Source organism: Martes martes, assembly GCF_963455335.1.
Source record: "Martes martes genome assembly, chromosome: 14".
Taxonomy (NCBI): domain Eukaryota; kingdom Metazoa; phylum Chordata; class Mammalia; order Carnivora; family Mustelidae; genus Martes; species Martes martes.
The window spans coordinates 22208725-22226743 of record NC_137902.1 but is presented as its reverse complement, the minus strand read 5'-3'; the positions used below and the strand labels follow the sequence as shown (position 1 = coordinate 22226743).

At 43.6% G+C, this 18019-nt stretch overlaps 1 protein-coding gene across 5 annotated transcripts in view; it reads right to left on the bottom strand.

Annotated features, from left to right (window-relative positions):
* The window catches only part of SORCS1 (sortilin related VPS10 domain containing receptor 1), a gene marked incomplete at both ends in the record, with an annotated part of 503495 nt that overhangs the window by 166453 nt on the left and 319023 nt on the right, over positions 1-18019 (bottom strand). For all 5 annotated transcript variants that reach the window (XM_080823332.1, XM_080823334.1, XM_080823333.1 and 2 more), the window contains one exon: positions 10951-11109. In XM_080823332.1, coding sequence (XP_080679458.1) covers positions 10951-11109 — 159 coding nt within the window. The remainder of the gene's footprint in view (positions 1-10950; positions 11110-18019) is intronic.

Here is an 18019-nt window from a genome sequence, read left to right as displayed (position 1 = left end):
GTTCGTTTTCCATCTTCTTTTCATTCACGTGGAGGTGGAAACCCTAGCAGAGTAGCATCTTTCTTCGAAGAGAAATGCAACTTTCTTATCTGATGCAAAAGCGTGTGCCCATCACCGCCCGCTTCTTCTCAATATTTCTTCTTCTCGATATTTCTAAGTCATATCAACGTAGCCCCCCTTTTCAAGGCAGACAGGTACACGTTAGGGATTTTCTTCTGCGACTAGGAAATTGGTGCAAGAACACAATTTGGTAAAAGGGAGGAGTGAGAACATGTCTTAAATCTTTGGTTGATGGAACTGAGTGCTTTCCCCACGAAGCTCCTCATGGAGACTTTCCCAGGCAGGAGGTAGGTCCCTGGGTCTCCCCCACAAAGACTCCTTAAGAGGCTTCCATGATGGCAGAACACTTCCTGCCGTGGGCTCTTTTCAAGGCTGCCTGCTCACTCCCTTTTGCTTCTCTGCCTTTAACATTGTACAGGCAGGAGGCCTGCAAATTGCACTTCCTGAGAAGGCTGGCAGAAAACCCTGCCAGTTTTATTTTACTTGCCTCATCCTTATACTGCCCTGGGGATGGCCTGGGTACAAAGCACTCATCTACCTCATGATTCTCCAGTTCTCACGGCTGTTACTGAATTCTTTTTAGGAAGAAAGAGATGGTACCTTGAGGACTTCAGATGAATTCCTAAAGCCAGGCCTAAGGCACAGCAAACATCAAGCTCTGTCCTCCATTAGCTTCAACAGGAAGAGAATCCATCCACAGAAATCTATGGTCATCAGAAAGATGTTCTAATGCCCTGGTTCTACCACACAGGAGAAGGACTGAACTCACTCTACAGGACAAACACATCCTGTGGTACCCAAAATAATTTGATAAAACTTCACTAAGTGCTAGCCTGAGTCTTCTCTCCGGCTGCTGGGTTCAGGGATCGAAGGTGAGAGAACCATGATGGCCATCACAGACCAGCTCTCCCATCCCCAGCAGATGAAAATTCCTCAAAGAAAAGACTAGCTCATCAGGGAGTATCCAGACAACCTAGAATAATAATGTGTAACATGTTGTTCAGGGTACTATGGTAGCCTATGTAGGAGAGAAAAAGGTGGGCGTCTGTCAGAGCTTTCAAGGTGGGCCTGGAGTATAGTTAACATAACTGTGGACAAAACATGTTCCAGAATGAATGGGTCATTGTGAGCAAATAAACAGAGCAGCAAAGCTGGGGTGGTGTTTTGTTCTTCTTTTGGGAACTACAAGAGACCCAGCTTGACTGGTTGCCTGCAGAGAAGAAAAATGGGCCGGACACATGCAATCCTAGTGAAACTCGTGGGGACCTTGACGAGGTCAAAGGACAAGAGCACGAGGCTGGATATTTGGCCTTTGCTGATGAAAAGTGAGCAGGAATGATGACACATCGCTGGCTCCATCCATCTCTCCTGTGGCTGGATTTATCAAATTTGTCACCGGCCATTCCCCAGCTGTCACTGAAGTCTGTCACATGCCCCACAGTTGGGTTTGGCACTTTGAGGCAGGCTTAGAGGATTAGACATATGGAACTGAGGCTGTCTGGGAAGGAAGCGTCAATATGTGACCGAGGGCCACACACACAAAAATGTAAGATGGAATCTGGTCCTTAAAGATTATCTAATATAGCTGGAGAAATAAATACAAGATACATAAAACAACTGGAAGCTGAAATCGGGTTTATGTTACAAATCCCTCAATATCAATGAGTAGCCCTCACTAGCCATAGGATCCCACCATTATTTAAGTGCACAGATGAGAGAGCTCAACAGTTGTGAAACACAACAGGAATGTCACCAGAACTGTGCTTCCGAAAGACAGACGCCTCAGGACGGTGACGACAGAAGGGAGGAGAGATGGCCCAGCTGGAAGGTGCCACACCACAGCAGAGAGAGACACCATTAAAAAATATAAAGGAACAAAACAAAATTTAAAAAGAAAAAGAAAAATATCTGACCAGAAGTGGATCACTTCTAAACGCCCCCATCACTCCTCTTGGGTGGGGGGAAATTTCACACGCAGAATCTACTCTATCACAGCGAGGGGTGCAGGGTGCCTAGGAGCCAGTCATGGGTGCTTTCCTGCTGGCTCACGGGTACCTCCTAACCCTCACTTCATCTCCCTTGTGATCTTCAAACAACAGTCCTTCCCCCTGCTGTGAAATGAGCTCTGGAAATGGGGGCCGCAGCATCTGTCAGAGGGAGCAGTTCTCATGATAGGTGGGATGGGAAAGAGATCATTATAGAAATATAGGAAAAACAATGGCAATTAAAGAAAATTTAAAAATCACACTGCTTTTTCTAGGGAGGCAAAGGGTTTTGGTGTTTGGATCGATGGTGCAGGGAGGACGGAGTGGGAAGACATTCAAACATAGGCTATAATATGGCTCTAGCAATCGCCTGACAGGCCACGTTAGGAAATTTTCTTAATTCCGTAGAGCCTCAGGTTCCCCAAATGCTGAATGGGCACAATAACATCTCTAATGTTTGCTCTAAGAATGAAGTTCAGCACTGGATGTGAAAGGCCTTGCAGAACGCCTGCTACAGAGTGAAAGGTCAATGCTAGTTCTCTCTCTCTCGCTCATTTCTGCTACAGGTTATTGCCAGCAGCCTTCACTGACTGTCCTCAGACCCCAAGGAAGGAAGGAATGACAGGGAGAGGCAGATGAGACTGCCTTTTCTTCCAGACATCCTAAAAGCAAGGAAGGGTCCTAGACAAGGCTTCCAGTTCCCAGCCTTTGAGGCTGAAAGTTTTTTATCGTGGTCTTTCCTAGACCTAGACCTAGACCTCATGTCCTGCTGTCCTGGGATATTTTCTCATCATGCCTGTAGTGGTGTCTGTAGTGGGATCAGCCAGGCAGGCACTGGAGGTAAGCAAGTCTGGAGAGCGAGGCCTTGAAGTTCTATATTGGTGCCTCTTCATTTAATAGTATTTTATATTAAGAATATGCCTCAGTGGGGCACCTGGGTGGCTCAGTGGGTTAAGCCTCTGCCTTCAGCTCGGGTCATGATCTCAGGGTCCTGGGATTGAGCCCCACATGGGGCTCTCTGCTCAGCAGGGAGCCAGCTTCCCCCCCTCCCCCTCTCTCTGCCTGCCTCTCTGCCTACTTGTGATCTCTGGCTCTGTCAAATAAATAAATATATATATATATATATATTTTTTTTACTGATATCAGTAAAGGAACCTGGCAATTTTAGGAGGTACATGACTTCTGGGTTTTCTTCTTCTTGCCCGCTATGTGATCTTGACCTCTGGGTTCCTTGGGGCAATGACTGCGCCATTTGTAATTTGTACTCCTGATAGGAGACTGGACAAGATAACATTTTTTTAAAAATATGAAAACCATAGAGTCATAAGCTCACAAAATGTGTCTACTCACAAGGCCAAGCCTTTCTCCTCCCCAAATCACTCCCTTTCCTGGCAACATCATTGCTTGCAACCGCTCTTGTCATGGAAGAATGTGGGAAATCCTAGCATTACTAGATTTCTAAAGGGCCCCCATTAGAGGCAGGTCTTTCCGGGCACCCCATGAGCTTTTTAAGGAAAGAGATCCATCTTCTCTTATGAGATCCAATGTCCTTCAAACTTTTCCAGACTGGTGCCATCATTAAGGACATATCATAATCCATTCAGACAAGAACTGGTGGACAGAACAGATCAAAAGAACAGGCGAAGGAGCCATAGAAGCTAAAATGTAACTATCTATATTTCAAAGCTTAAAGAGCTACCAAATAGCATAATTGTGCCTGAGCCCACTGACTCCTTCTAAATGTCCATTTTCCTTATTCTTCCAGCCCATTCCACTTAAATGGTTAGGAACAGGTAGAGCAAAGTGTTCCAGGTTGCAAGTGATGAATAATAATACAACCTGGTAAGACAGGTATCTAAGAGGAACAGAGGTCTCCCTTGTTTACCTATGATGGCATTTCAGCTTGAGAATTTGTTTTATAAACAAGCCTTGGGATGACATTGGGATGACATTTAGCAAGCTCCCCGGTTTCCACTCTAATTGCCAGTTTTGTACTTGGATACTGAAGTTATTTACATATTCATGAGATTAGAAATCAGCTCTGACATTGGGAAATTTCAAGCACATGGAATTCCTACCTAATCAGCATGGAATATAATGCTCAACATATTTCTTATAAATAACTGAGTGCCTTTTTACTTAATGCAGTGCCTTGGGGAAACATGACGGTATTGGGTAGATATCAGTTTCCTAAGTGTTTGTGCTTGTGCAGAAATTATTTGAATATCCGCAGGGGGCTGAATTTCAAGGATCTATTTCTCTTTTATTTCAATCTTGCCCTTTTGATGTTAGGGGGCTGCTGGGTCTATTAAAAAACAAATAGAGCTACTGTGAAGACAAATGCTTTAATATTTAATGGCTTACTGTTATTATAATCAATATTTTCTGAGTACCGTGTATTGGTTTTTCCTTGCTCCATTCATTCTGGTTTCACGGTACCTTTTAGTGACTGATCGCTAAGAGGGCATTTGACTTTGACTAAAGTGTCTATGATTTCAGGTACTGGGAAGACACTACTGATAAGCAAGACAGCCTTGTGTCTAAACCCAGCTACGCCACACCAGGTCAGCTATCTCTCAGGCCTGTGAATAATGCATTGGCTGGCATTTCCACGTAGCTGGCTCTGTACCAGGCTCTGTGTTAAGTGTTTCATGTACATCATGTCAGCATCCTCACACAGTCTTGTTGGAGAACCAGTAAAGGTCAATGAAATGTCGGAGGTCCCCAGCCATTGGCAGGGCCTGATAGAGTAGAGAGCTCATGCTCTTACCTGGTTTCTGGACTGTCTAGCACTGGTGAGAAACCAGTATGACTGAGTTTTGGAAAATGCTAACATTTATTCCTTTTTAAAGCAATCATAATTTCCAGGGAATTCTCAGCATCCAAAGTCATTGTGATCAGCAATGGCCTTCTGTGAGGGACCAGTCAGGAGAAATACAAAAGATTAAAAAGGAATGGAAAGAAGTTGTTGCTGCTGTTATTGTTTTTCCTTAGAATGGATATGAAACAAGAAGTATTTTTTTTAATTTACTTTTATGCAAGTTACTAAATTCTATGGTATGCTATCAAACACACGGGCAGTATAATTTTCCTTTTCTATCAGTACGTCATTTTAACTCAAAGTCCGTCTTCACTCATACAGAGAACACTGGCTGGTAATATTTAGAGTTTCAACTTTTTTTTTTTAAAAGAATTTATTTATTTATGTGAGAGAGAGAGCATGAGTGGGAGAGAGGGGCAGAGGGAGAGGGACAAGCAGACTCCCTGCTGAGCAGGGAACTGATGTGAGGCTTGATTCCAGGATCCTGGGAATAAGACCTGACCCGAAAGCAGACACTTAATAGACTGAGCCACCAAGGCACCCCAGAGTTTCAGCTATTTGTAGAAAGAGACTCCTTATCAAAATGTGTTCTCTCCCTTGCAAGCCATGTTTTGGTTTTGTGTGTGTCTTACACACATACATAAATACCAAAACACTGAAGGTGAGGCTAACATGCAAGCCTTAGGATTTCTTATTTCTCTCATAAACTGTGATGTGGAATATAGAGGAATCAAGCAGGTCCCCACATGATAGTCCTTGTACTGCCGAATCACAGAGCTCCAAAATAAACGGAACAATATAAACTGCTGAGTATCCTACAACCGCCACAAAGCGTGGGGTGGTCCACCAAACGGTCTTAAAGGTTTTGTCTTCCCTCCACAGGACTGATCACTCCAGTTAGATGCATTTTTTAAATTCACAAAACAATTTAACATCTCCTAAAATAAAACTGATAGGGAGATCCATGAACAGGAGAAAAACAAAGACGATGGGAAAGACAGAAGGGACCGAAAAAATGATTGGGGACCCATGCAAGACAGCAGAGGAGGTTTCTTTGCCCTGCACAGTTTTCTCTTTTAAATTTCTGAGTTAGTTATAAATGCTTAAAAATAAGAAAATATCACATTTCACACGAAGCAGGATTCCTTCTCTTGAAAAGCCGCGAAGGTCCGGTGACACTGGGCGAGCCACCCTTGTTCCAAGAACAGCCGGCTGAGCTTCCTGACACCTCTGCATCCCCCACCCTTCTGAGTGTCTTACGAGCACCTGCTCTCTGCTTTCCCACAGCTCAGACCCGGCCGCTTTGTTCAGTTCGATTTCTTGCTTGGGGGAATGGGAATTGCATTCATGGCCTCAATGGACTTGGACATCCACAGGCGTGATGAGAGGAAGTACTTGCACAGGACCAGAGAAAAGGGGTCAGGGGCAGCAGGCCCCCACCGGCAGAGCTTCACCAGCCTGGATAAGCAGAGCAAGGGGGCCTCTCCTCCCGAGCTACTCAGGACTGTTCATGTCCCTTTCCAAACCCTGCAGACCCTCCCCTTTATAAATCGATCCTGTGGGGTGACCCCTAATGGAGAGGCCATGAGTCCAGGGCCCCCCACGGTGGCCTGCAAAACGGAGGTGTATGCATATTCTTACACTTTTCTCCCATTTTTTTCTTTCAGTCACATCTGCGTTTTGTTTTCTCTCATTTCAAATGTTTCCCAACACATCATGTTTAGTGAGGTGTTTAAGGCAGACTGAGAGATGCCGTTGGAGGCAATGTTTTATAGCACAGTTTGTACACTAGTTTATTGCCAAATTAAAATAAAGATGTAATCTGGCAGGCTCAGCCTGCTGCTAAGCCTTCCTTGGGTGGTTTCCTGCACTGAGGCAAGAAAGTGAGAGGAAACTAGCAATGTGAAGATCTCTCTCTCTCTCTCTCTCTCTCTCTCTGTTTTCCAGTACCTGCTTGATTTCCAAGTGCAAAGAAACAAAAAGAAGGCACAGGATGTTTGCTTTGTCTACTGCTTAATTACAGAAATAAAAAATAAATAAACAAAGGAAAGCACCATTTTGGTGCTTCTACACTAAATGCCATGAATTCTTCATAGAGTCCACAGTGACTGACTGCGGTTCTGTAAGAATTCTAAGCGGTGTGACTTTATGGGATCAGTATCGCCCTGTCCATTTGACGTAAAATTTCCATAAGGTCTATAATGTTTATTTTTCTGGAAATTCCAAGGCTTTCCATAGGCACGTCCTCACATAGACCTGTTAGAAGCCCAAGAGGCTAGTGCTATGGCAATACCATGTAAGGCCCCAGACAAAGGCTACCTAAGTAGTACTTCTTTAGGACTTCAGAGGGATTAGGGTTCCTAACCTCCCTTCCCCTTCAAGAAAGCTTTTACCTCTTGGCAACTGGCTAGGCATTTCATACCACTGGCAGGTTTCTCTCATGGGGAAAAAAAAAAGTCCCGATTTTATGAATTCTGAGGCCATTTGTCCATATGCATTTCTCCTTGATTAAAAGCTGTTGATGTTGTTGTTGTTGTTTTTTAAATCTGATTTGCTATGGAATTGATGGCCAGTAAAACTCTATCTTGGGCCAGAAAGGACAATCTGCTCAGCAAAACTCTTTGAGTCCTCTAAAATGCTCACATCAAAAAGCCTCCACTGGGTACAGAGGCCTTCAAGATGAAATGCAGGCCGAGCAGAGCAGAGCACCGCAGCCCATATGGGCTCCATCCCGCAAGCCAGAGACCCAGACTCTGTCCTCGGGGCCTTAAAAGTCTCCTGCACTGAAGGAGAGAAAAAGCCATGGCAGGGAAATAAGGGGGAAGTACAGTTGGCAAAAGTGGCAGAGTATGTGCAAAAGAGGGCACGGATGCCTGAGAAGACAAGGGGGGGTGGGACACCAGGAAAGAGGGAGGAGAGGAGGATTCTGTTCACAGGTGAGGCGGAAGGAGCTGTCACCTCAAGAAGACTGTTTCTAAGAGACAGCACCTTCTGCTTGGGGATTCTGTTCACCATACATCGGCGTAGAAAAGCATCCGGCAGAGCAAGTCCTCGCGCTGAGGCAAGACCAGAGCTGGGAATTCTGCCACAGCGGCGAGAGCAGCTGTCACGGAAACATGGATGAGCAATCCTTCCACGAAAGGATAAAAGTTCCCTTTTCCTGGGCAAATACAGGAGCGGGCCTGCTGGCACCCGCGCAGGCAGGGCCCTCCTCTGTGCTCACTGCGGCATCTCATCCGCAGTAAACGCTCCAGGATTCATATGGGTGATTGCCAGCTATTATTTCCCTATCACTGACCCACCTGAGCGGCCCCAGACCCTCTCCACTTGACTTCCAGCCAAGTCAGCTGACGGCGGCAGCCCATTCTCCTCCCACCCATCAAATGCCCCGGTCCTCATTCTATGATTCAAGCCCTGAGGCAGGGAGTACTCTATCCCCTGCTCGTATTAGAAGGTTATCCACATTTTTTTTCCAGGATGATTCCCCCTTCATTCTTTCCTGGAAAAACAGAGAGTTCAGTGGAAAGGTAGGTTTCTGCCTCTCTACTAATCTGGAGATGGCACAATCAAGAATGAGAACCCTACCAAATTTCACGTAAGCCTTCATTCCACTCACTGAACTTTGGCATGTGATGCCAATGAGTGGTATTTCCCTTTAGGAAAATTCATTAACTTCTCAGATTTGGCGTTTGTTAGCTACATACCAGAAGGACTGTCAAGGCTTCTTCCAGCTCTACAATGACAGAATTCATTGGATCCATGGTCACAGAAGATACTTTTTGGTCCAGAACAGAACTACGGTGATATCACCCTAATTGGTCTTCTTGCTTTTGACCTCCTATAACTACACAGTTCATCCTAAAATTACTACCAGGTTAAACTTTGTAATCTATACCTCTGAACACATTATTCCACTACCCAAAATTTTCACAAGGCTCCTAATTATGAAAACAAGATTTATTCTGCCTTGCAGTCCAATAGTCAAAACAGTAAAAAACAATCAATATCAGATTCCACAGAATTAACTTTACAAAATTTCAGTTTCAGCCAAATGGACACCTTCCCAACCATGTAGACATGGTTTTTCTAACTTTATATTATTGTTTCTGACATTCCTCTTGTGTGAAGTATGACCCTCCAAACAGAAATATGACGTATATTCTTCAAGGTCAAGGTGAAATCATTTCATAAGATCTCCATCTCCTGAACTTTGGGCTGACAATTTCATAGACTGCATCTAGCTACTTCAACTGGGTTTCTATTATGTGTGAATGAAGGCACTGACTCTTGGCCTCTGTTAGACTACTGGTGAACTCATGTGCATTTATCTTCTCTTCCCACATGGACTGAATGCTCCTCGATAAAGCTATTTGAGACCAACACTGAACCCCACAGATGTGGGGCCTAATGTGTTGTTGTTTTTTTCAATCTCATTGGATGCACAGCTGCAAGTATACTGATCCCTGCAAATGTATTTTAAGCCAAAGAGCCAACACCAAGCACTGTGCACCAAGTTCCATGGCTGGGTTGGGGCCCCAACTCAGATGTCCTCACTCCTCCATGGTTGTCCACTTGGCCACGGTGATTGTGGGGAGCACTGTTGGAAGTGCTAAGGCATAAAGGGTTCTGTTTCTGGGCATTTCCTCCAGCACAACTGTTTTCACTTAGGCAGGTGAATCTGGTCCTCACTGCACCTCTGGCATCGGAGGGAAAATTAACCAACTGCCAAAGAAAATACAATAGCCTGGTGGATTAAATGACTACTACTCTCTCTGTTCTAAGCTGCTCAGCCTCGCCTCTGGTAACTGCACCATCTTGGACCAGATGCACGGTGGCCTGACTCCAGGAATAGAATTGTACATTCTGCAAAAGGGTACGCAAGCCGCTTATTTTTTTTTTTTTTTTAACTAATTGTAAATCTTTTCTATTTTTAGGCTCAATGTGCATTTTTTTTTTTTTCAGTAAGGGCAGCATGAATAAAATTCCAATCCTGAGAATTTTAATTTGCTTCCTCCAAAATGCCCTTGCCAGTAGAGACCTTGGAAAATTGCTTCCACCATTCCCCTCCCCTCACATCTACATCTTCCCAACAGAAAAGAAGAAAAAAAAAAAAAACAAAAACAAAAAACAAAAAACAAAAAAACCCTTGAGTACCCTCCTCAATCATAGGAATCCAGTATTTCTTTAAATATATGTAATTTCTAGCACAAGATTCCTATAAAAATAATCTGCAAGATAACTTCACTGAATCACACAGTTCACAAAGAGCATTCCACTTTTGCACCTATTTTCTGGTTGGCTTTTATGGCTAGAGTCTGTTATTTGCCTGTGAACCTTTTATTTAATTATATTTGCTGTTGCTAGCCTTATATTCTACCTGAAAAAGTTAAATTTTTCTAAAAACAGGAGCTAAAGGTGTTTTATAGTGTATCTGTGGTATAGAGTATGTAATATAATTTATAGTATGTATCCCATAAAACACATAAACATATCTCATACACACACACACACGCACGCACCCATGCACAACCTCATTCAGCACTTTCTTATGAAGCAGACTTCTCCTTCAATGCAATCACCAAAAGCAGACAAATCCTGACATTACTTGACTCTGAATAATATTATCTGTGGACCTTATTATTGCTTCTCTGGCCATTTCTCTCACTGTTTTGGCAAATCCCTAGTTAGTGCTCTTCGCCTTTCCAAGGTTGTCCTTCCCTATAAGGCTTTGAGAAAGGCTATGGGCCCTTTATCCAGAAAAACGGTCATATCTCCACATGCACAAAACAGTCTCAAATTCCAAAGGGTCCCAACACCACGCCCCGCCACATCTAGGTCAAGAACTGCTTCTCCACCATGTCTTCCTGAGTGTCAGGCTTTTGCCTTACATGCTGTTTCAGATGTAGACACAGCTCAAGCGAGCACCCTGAAATCCTCCCTGCTGCCCCTGAGCCCCTGGCTCAGAGTTCAGGCTACTGCCCAAAACCAAAGCCACCACCGAGAAGAAATGCAGAGACAATTAGCTAGCGGCCGGTTCCCTGGAAAACTGTGCGCTGTTGTCTCCAACAAGGTAATCGCACTCACCTTCTGGTCTTGGCTGTATGCCAGAATCCAGTCCTCTTGCTTGGGGTGGAAAAGCAAGCTTTGGATGTAGAAGTTCAGCCGGTACTTTTGATAGGTGGCCCCCTCATTGGAGCTGATGAGTAAACTGCTCTCGATCTCCGGGTCTGTGAGTAACATAATCTGCGGCCAGGAATTGTGGGGGAGAGAAAACAACAAAACGTTAAGCTGACAAATGTACAAAACTTAGCAACAAGTTAAAATTTTAGAAAGAGAGGAAAAAAGAACAAAGAACGTTTGGTCAAACAAGGACCTTGACTCTGCGGGCTTGTTCTCCTGGACCAATGCCATGAAACTATAAAAAAAAAAAACAACAAAAACTCAAAGAGGCAGACAAGGTGTAAGGAAGGAAGAGGACACAGAGGGGTGCATTTTAGTTTGTTCTATGGGATTCCTTGTTTCTCCCCCGCCACGGTTATTTCCTTCATCTAAAGTATGTCCCACCCTTCATCAAAAGAATGTCCCACTCTTCCTCTAACCTCGGCCCTCTTTCCTATTGTGCCTTGTCTACTTTCCATTTGGGGGACATAAAAGAGCAAGACTTGTCATAGTCTGTTGTGGTTAAAGTGGAAAGAAACATTGCATGGGCTCCACTGGTTTTTCTCTCTTACCATAAGCCAAGCTCTTGCTCACATCAACACTAGCCCTGTATGTCATCCTACCTTTAGTCTGATTTTCTGAGTCTTGACTCAAAGGCTGGGCAGTCTAAAGCCTTCTCTGGAAATTGTATAAGGCCACCTCTGTCACCTTTTAACCTATCTCATAATTTCCTTTATTATTTTGCTTATCAGCTACATACTCCCTACTAGTACATAAACTCCATGAGAATAGGGACATTGGATATTTCTCATTTTCTGCCCCACGGCTATATTCCCAAAAGCTAGAGTAATACCCAGCATCTTTTATAGACTCCATAAATGTTTTCCAAATGAGTAAGTAAATAAATGAGGAGTTTTCGGAGTCGTCACATGGAAGTAAAAAGACACCCAGAGCAGTCTGAGCGGGCATGAATGGAAGCGCCGTGGAAAGAGAAGCTGGGCGTCCTGCTCCGTCGACAGCCTACTGACCGGAGAATTTGCTTTACATGTGGACACGTTCACAGCTTCAGATGCTTGGTACTTTTTTTAAAAAAAGATTTTATTTACTTATTTGAGAGAGAGAGAGATCAGAAGTAGGCAGAGAGGCAGGCAGAGAGAGAGGGGGAAGCAGGCTCCCTACTGAGCAGAGAGCCCCATGCGGGGCTCGATCCCAGGACCCTGGGATCGTGGCCTGAGCTGAAGGCAGAGGCTTTAACCCACGGAGCCACCCAGGCGCCCCTGCTCTGTACTTTCTTGTTAGGCCGGCTGACCACGGCCAGAGCGGTGGGGACCAGCCACCACAGGACCACGATGGAGGAGCCGCCCTGAACACCGCTTTTTATTCTCTCATTTTATGCCTCCAGGAACATGTGATAAAGTGCCTCATTCCCGACTCTCCACGGGTCTGCTTTCCGTCAGTCAAAGCGCGCACCTAATATCTCCAGACAGGAGGCCTTAATGCTACCCACGGACTCCTTCCCCGGCGACTTATTAATTGGCACTTTCTGAGCTTGGTTCGGAGAAGCATGAAAGATGTGCTTAATGTGTGGCCGTATGAAGAGAAATCACCGCAGCCCGGGGTGTAAAGCTTCCCGGCTAAGGATGCGGCAGCTCCAGGAAAAGAGGAGAGGGGAAGGGAAAAAAAAAAAAAAAATACTAGAGCCTCGTCAGAAAAGATCCGCAGGCCAGACAAACACACAGAGCTTTCTCGGGCCTTGGGAGGCCGTCGCATCAAAACCTCAAGAACAGTTCGTGTCAGTGTGGAGAGCGGTGTCCTGTCAGCGCAAATGGCACATGAAGAGCGCACGGCAGACGCGCGCGCGGACTGAACTGTGTTTATGTAACCCAGGATGGATTGGAGGCTCCTCGCCATTCCTTCAACCTGCCCCTTCGTGAAGAGGAGAGAGGGACGTGGTGGAGCGAGCGCGATCCTGGCTGTCAGCCGCCCTCAGGACGAGACGAAGAGCACACACGGAACTGGAGACTAATTGCCTCGCTCCATGTTCCAGCGAGGCCACTGTCTACCAACCAAAAATTGTGACAAAGTTATGTAGGTGTCTCCGTCTCTTCAGTGAACAGTGTTCGCTCTTCAGATGGCTGAGACAGGACCACCGGGTCATGTACAAAGTACGAACTCCCGTCCCTTCGTTAAAGTCTAGCGGGTGCATTCAGCAAGGACGTTCGGATGCCTCCTAAATTCCCCAGAATACTTCCAGGTGATTTCATATTTATTGGCATATGAAAGCTGTCATTTTCCAAATAACAAATAAGTCATCAAGTGATCACATTGGTTTGTGTCTCCAACCACAATTAACAATAATCTATAACAACCTTTTGGCACTATGGCGAGAAAGTCATTTCCACAATAATACGAAGTGGTTCAATTTTATAGAGCATCCTTGTCTCAGGCAAGGTGGTTTTTTTTCCCCTCCTCTGATTTTTCTAGTTCCCTGTTAGCCAAAATATGTTCTCCTTTCTTCCCATGAGCACAGCTTTCACCACCTGCTCCTCCTGGCAGCCTATTTCATCAAAATAAAAACAGTAGGCCCGCCGAATAGCCTCAAATCAGGCTGGTTTTCATGTGTCATCTACAATATTTTTGATACTCATCTGTGCTCTAAGTCAGCAGACTATATGAGATCTTCTGCTTCCAGATAATACTAGATAAGGGAAGGCAGAATAACACAAGTATTTTCACACATATGGATACTTCATATTGAATAAACAAAATTCACAGCTCCCTTTGTTTTTATTCTGAGTGCTAAAAATATGTAGACCAAAATCTCACCTTCCCTCTCTCACCTGAAACCCTCTCTCTGAGAATCTGACATTCTGGAAATGATGGAAGCTGTCAGGAAAGTCCCCCTGTCAGATTTATAGATGGGTCTGAATTACACAAAACTTCCTCTCTCAAATCTCTGCTCAAATCCACACAAAACAAACAGGTCAATCTGGATCCATTTTTATTTAGCCATTTTTTATTGCACAAACTTTGTAAGACTGCCAGCAGAATTCAAAATAAAAGAAAAATAAATTGCTCATGACCCTATTCCTTCAACAAGTCAAACCAGGTGTGTGCTTCCCTCTACTTCTTTATTCACATCTCTATATAATATCATGGATGTATTTTTTTTTCCATTTTGTGTTATGACCCGCATTCATTTCCAACTGAACAATAAACACACAAATGCATATACACACGTAAGTATGTGCCATTGCGTACAATGTATTTCAATTACTTAATCACAGCCTTCAACATAATTGGGTTGCAATCAGTGCAGTGGTTGAATGGCAAAAAGTACTTAAATTATTAACTGAATAAATAGAATTTTATTATTTCAGTCTTTAAATTCAAGTTCTTTAGTAACTTATTTCTAAATAAATTAGGTTTTTGTGTCCTTCTGAAGACTATTAAAAGTAAATACGTTAACAATCTTTTTCTAAAGATTGTATCTATTTATGACAGGGAGAAATAGCAAGAGAGGAAACACAAGCAAGGGGAGCTGGAGAGGGAGAAGCAGTCTCCCCACTGAGCAGGGAGCCCAATATGGGGCTTGATTCCAGGACCCTGGGATCATGACCTGAGCAGACACTTAATGAATGAGCCACCCAGGCACCCCCATAAGCAAGATCTAAATAGAAAATGTTTAAACTCCAAAAAACAAACAGTGTAAAAATAAATGTGATCCAATCTTTAGACATAAATGATGTCTTTTATAAAGTCCTATATTCTCAAGAAGGTATTCCTGGGAAATATTATCAAAATAGTACCTACAAGTTAGTGAATACTCCTCAAAAAATAACAGATTATATTTCTTAGACATGTTCAATGATGCCTGGTTTGCTGGTTTACCTTGGCTCTCTGCCCTCTTCTGCTATTTGTGTTTAGTCCTTTGTATTCTAGGATATGATCAGAAGGAGAGATTTTTTTATTTTTTTTAGAGATTGTATTTATTTAATTGACAGAGAAAGAGAACACAAGCAGGGAGAGTGGGAGAAGGAAAAGCGGCTTCCCGACAAACAGGGAGCCCAAAGAGGGGTTCAATCCCAGGACCCTGGGATCATGACCTGAACCCAAGGCAGATGCTTAACGACTGAGACACTCAGGTGCCCGAAAAGGAGAGAATTTTAAGGTGACATTGTAAAAGGCACGGATCTAAACTCTGCACAATTCCTCAAGTGAGCTCTCTAAAAAGAGGGGTCTTTGCCTGGCATAAAGCTTGGTCTGCAGTAGGTCCATCCACCTTTATAAATAACAAATGAATGAACAAATCAGTGAATGAGTGAGTCGTCCTCATACCTGACTTTGGTTGAAAGCAGTCCATGAACCCCTGTGACATTGAGTCTGAGTCCTCTGGAACAAATCCCCACTGTTGTACTTGGAGGCCAGGAGAGTTGAGACAAGGGGAAGAGTGTGTCTTTAACAGGAAAGTAATTATTCTCTGTTCAGATCAGCCCTTGAGTGATTAGAAGCAGTTTACTCATGCTTTGCAGGGTGTGCAGACACTGCACTGACTGCATCCGTAGATGAATTGTTTTCCATAGAAAGTCAATAATGGCGACACAGGCTCCTGCCACCCAACCCTAAGCAATCATTCATCATCCACTTTGGGAGAAGGAAGAAACTTTATTTGCTTTTCCTAGAGGTGACAAATGAACATGAAATGCAATTTATAGATTGAAAATGTCACTTCTCCCTTTTTTTGGTATTAGTCGTTCTGACAACCCAGTGTCATCAGAAATTAAATGCATCTTTACTCTTTGACTCGCTCCAGAGTCAACATATGGCTACATGACGTAATTCTACAAAAGGCTGCCCGGCAGCCTTCTTTCTGATCTTTCCAGGTGCCTACTGAGGACACCCCTCCCTAAGGAATAACACTACTATTTGGTTTTCCAGATTCTTTTCCTAGATGTGTTGTTTTTGGAATTCTAACATTTACCTCTTTAGACGTGGTGGGAGTTAATAAGGGGCAGCTTCACCACCTCCAGGAACATACCTCTTCCTACCATTCCTTTGGTCCTAAATCACAGAGTATTTATTTTATGTGTTCATTACTTGTTTGTTCATTTGTCTACCCCTTGTCATTCATGGACTATAGGGCTATAATCATGGAGAGGTAATATAGTCGGGATATCTCTTGCTTTGCTTAAGGCTTAACTCAGATCCAGATACCTGTATCACAGGTGCATAACAAAGACTTTCCATGATGATGACAACGATGGCAAAGAAAAACAGCAGTAGTAGCAACTGTGCACTCCAGTTATCTAACCACTGGATTCAAACCAGAATCTATATATAAACACTCTAAGAGGCTATTTGCAAACCTCTGGCTTCAATATTAAAAACAAATTAAGTGAAATTGAATCAGAGCAAGTAAATAATCTGCTGATCAATGTAGGTGGAAAAGCTGTTTATTCCCAATGTGAGCTGAGCATTTATCCCTTCCAGAGGAGCGGAGGGTAAGAGCAATAAGGGATCATCAATTGGCTACTATTTGGATGACAGTATTGGGGGAAGCTATACAGAACCCTAGAATGACCCATGAAAAGAAAATCACTGGAGTACAAACAATAACAAGAAAAGAACAGGGATGTGATTAAATAGAAAAAAAAGTTCAGATAAGTATACACTGATGGAATCTGTAGAAAGGCAGACTCAGTGTGCAATCATGTGTCCTAAATCCCACTCCTGTCCCGCCCCCCACCCAAACTCAGTGAAGCTCATCTAATGCACAATCCATGTTCATTAACACAAAATTGGGTCATTCGATACCAAGAGACCACAAGAATGTTTGGGCAACAGACCATCTACTCTGAACCTGAAAGCTGATTCAATGGAATTGCAGGGAAACTCTGGCATTGTAGTCTAAAGAGTTCCTCATGTGAGCTTACTTTTAAACTTTTCTTTTTTTTAATTTTTTAATTTTAATTTTAATTTTTATTTTTTAAGATTTTATTTATTTATCTGACGGACAGATCACAAGTAGGCAGAGAGGCAGGCAGAGAGGCAGGCAGAGAGAGAGGAGGAAGCAGGCTCCCTGCTGAGCAGAGAGCCCCATGCAGGGCTCAATCCCAGAACCCTGGGATCTCGACCTGAGCCGAAGGCAGAGGCTTTAACCCACGGAGCCACCCAGGCGCCCCAATCTTTTTTTTAAAATACAGACCCAAAGGCTTTGACTTTTTAGGGGAAAAAGAATTTTCAGGAAGTATATATTATAATTTCAGTCTCTCACATGTCTCTTACCAGCCCTGTCAGAAAATTCTACCTATTAATTATTACATAAGAGCAAGCTATACTCCTTTTGCCCAACCCTTTTGAGTACACAGAAAAAGAGTGAGGTTCTCCAGGAATGACAGTGTATGGGTTACATTCCTTGGGAGACAATTCAAGAAAGAAACCTTTAAAAAGATTTCTTAGGGTACCTGTGTGGCTCAGACAGTTAAGCATCCAACTCTTGGTTTTGGCTCAGATAACGATCTCAGGGTTGTGGGACTGAATGTTTGAGCATGGAGTCTGCTTAAGATTCTCTCTCTCTGCCCCCCAGCCCACAAAAACAAAGTTTTTTATTTCTCTTGGAACTACTGAACATAACCTTCTCCTTTGACTCAACTTAGAGAATCACAAACTAAAAACTATCATTTCACAGTGAGTCCTTGCTTCCATTACTGTGGATAAAACTGACCCCTCTCATAAAGGAAATGTAGAAAGGTAGCTATGGGAGGGTTGTATGTGGAAATGGATATGGCTATGGATATGGATGTGGATATGGATATGGGAGGGTTGATCTGTAGGGCTAAGCATGGGGATCTTAATCTACAGACCTATTTTCCCGCAAGAAGAGCCATGACCAAATCCTAAACCTGACCACCGTGAATGTTGCTATGAATGTGTGTACTTCTTCAAAAAAGACAAAGAGTGTGTGTTTAGTGAAGGTCATTCTTGTCAGGAGAAG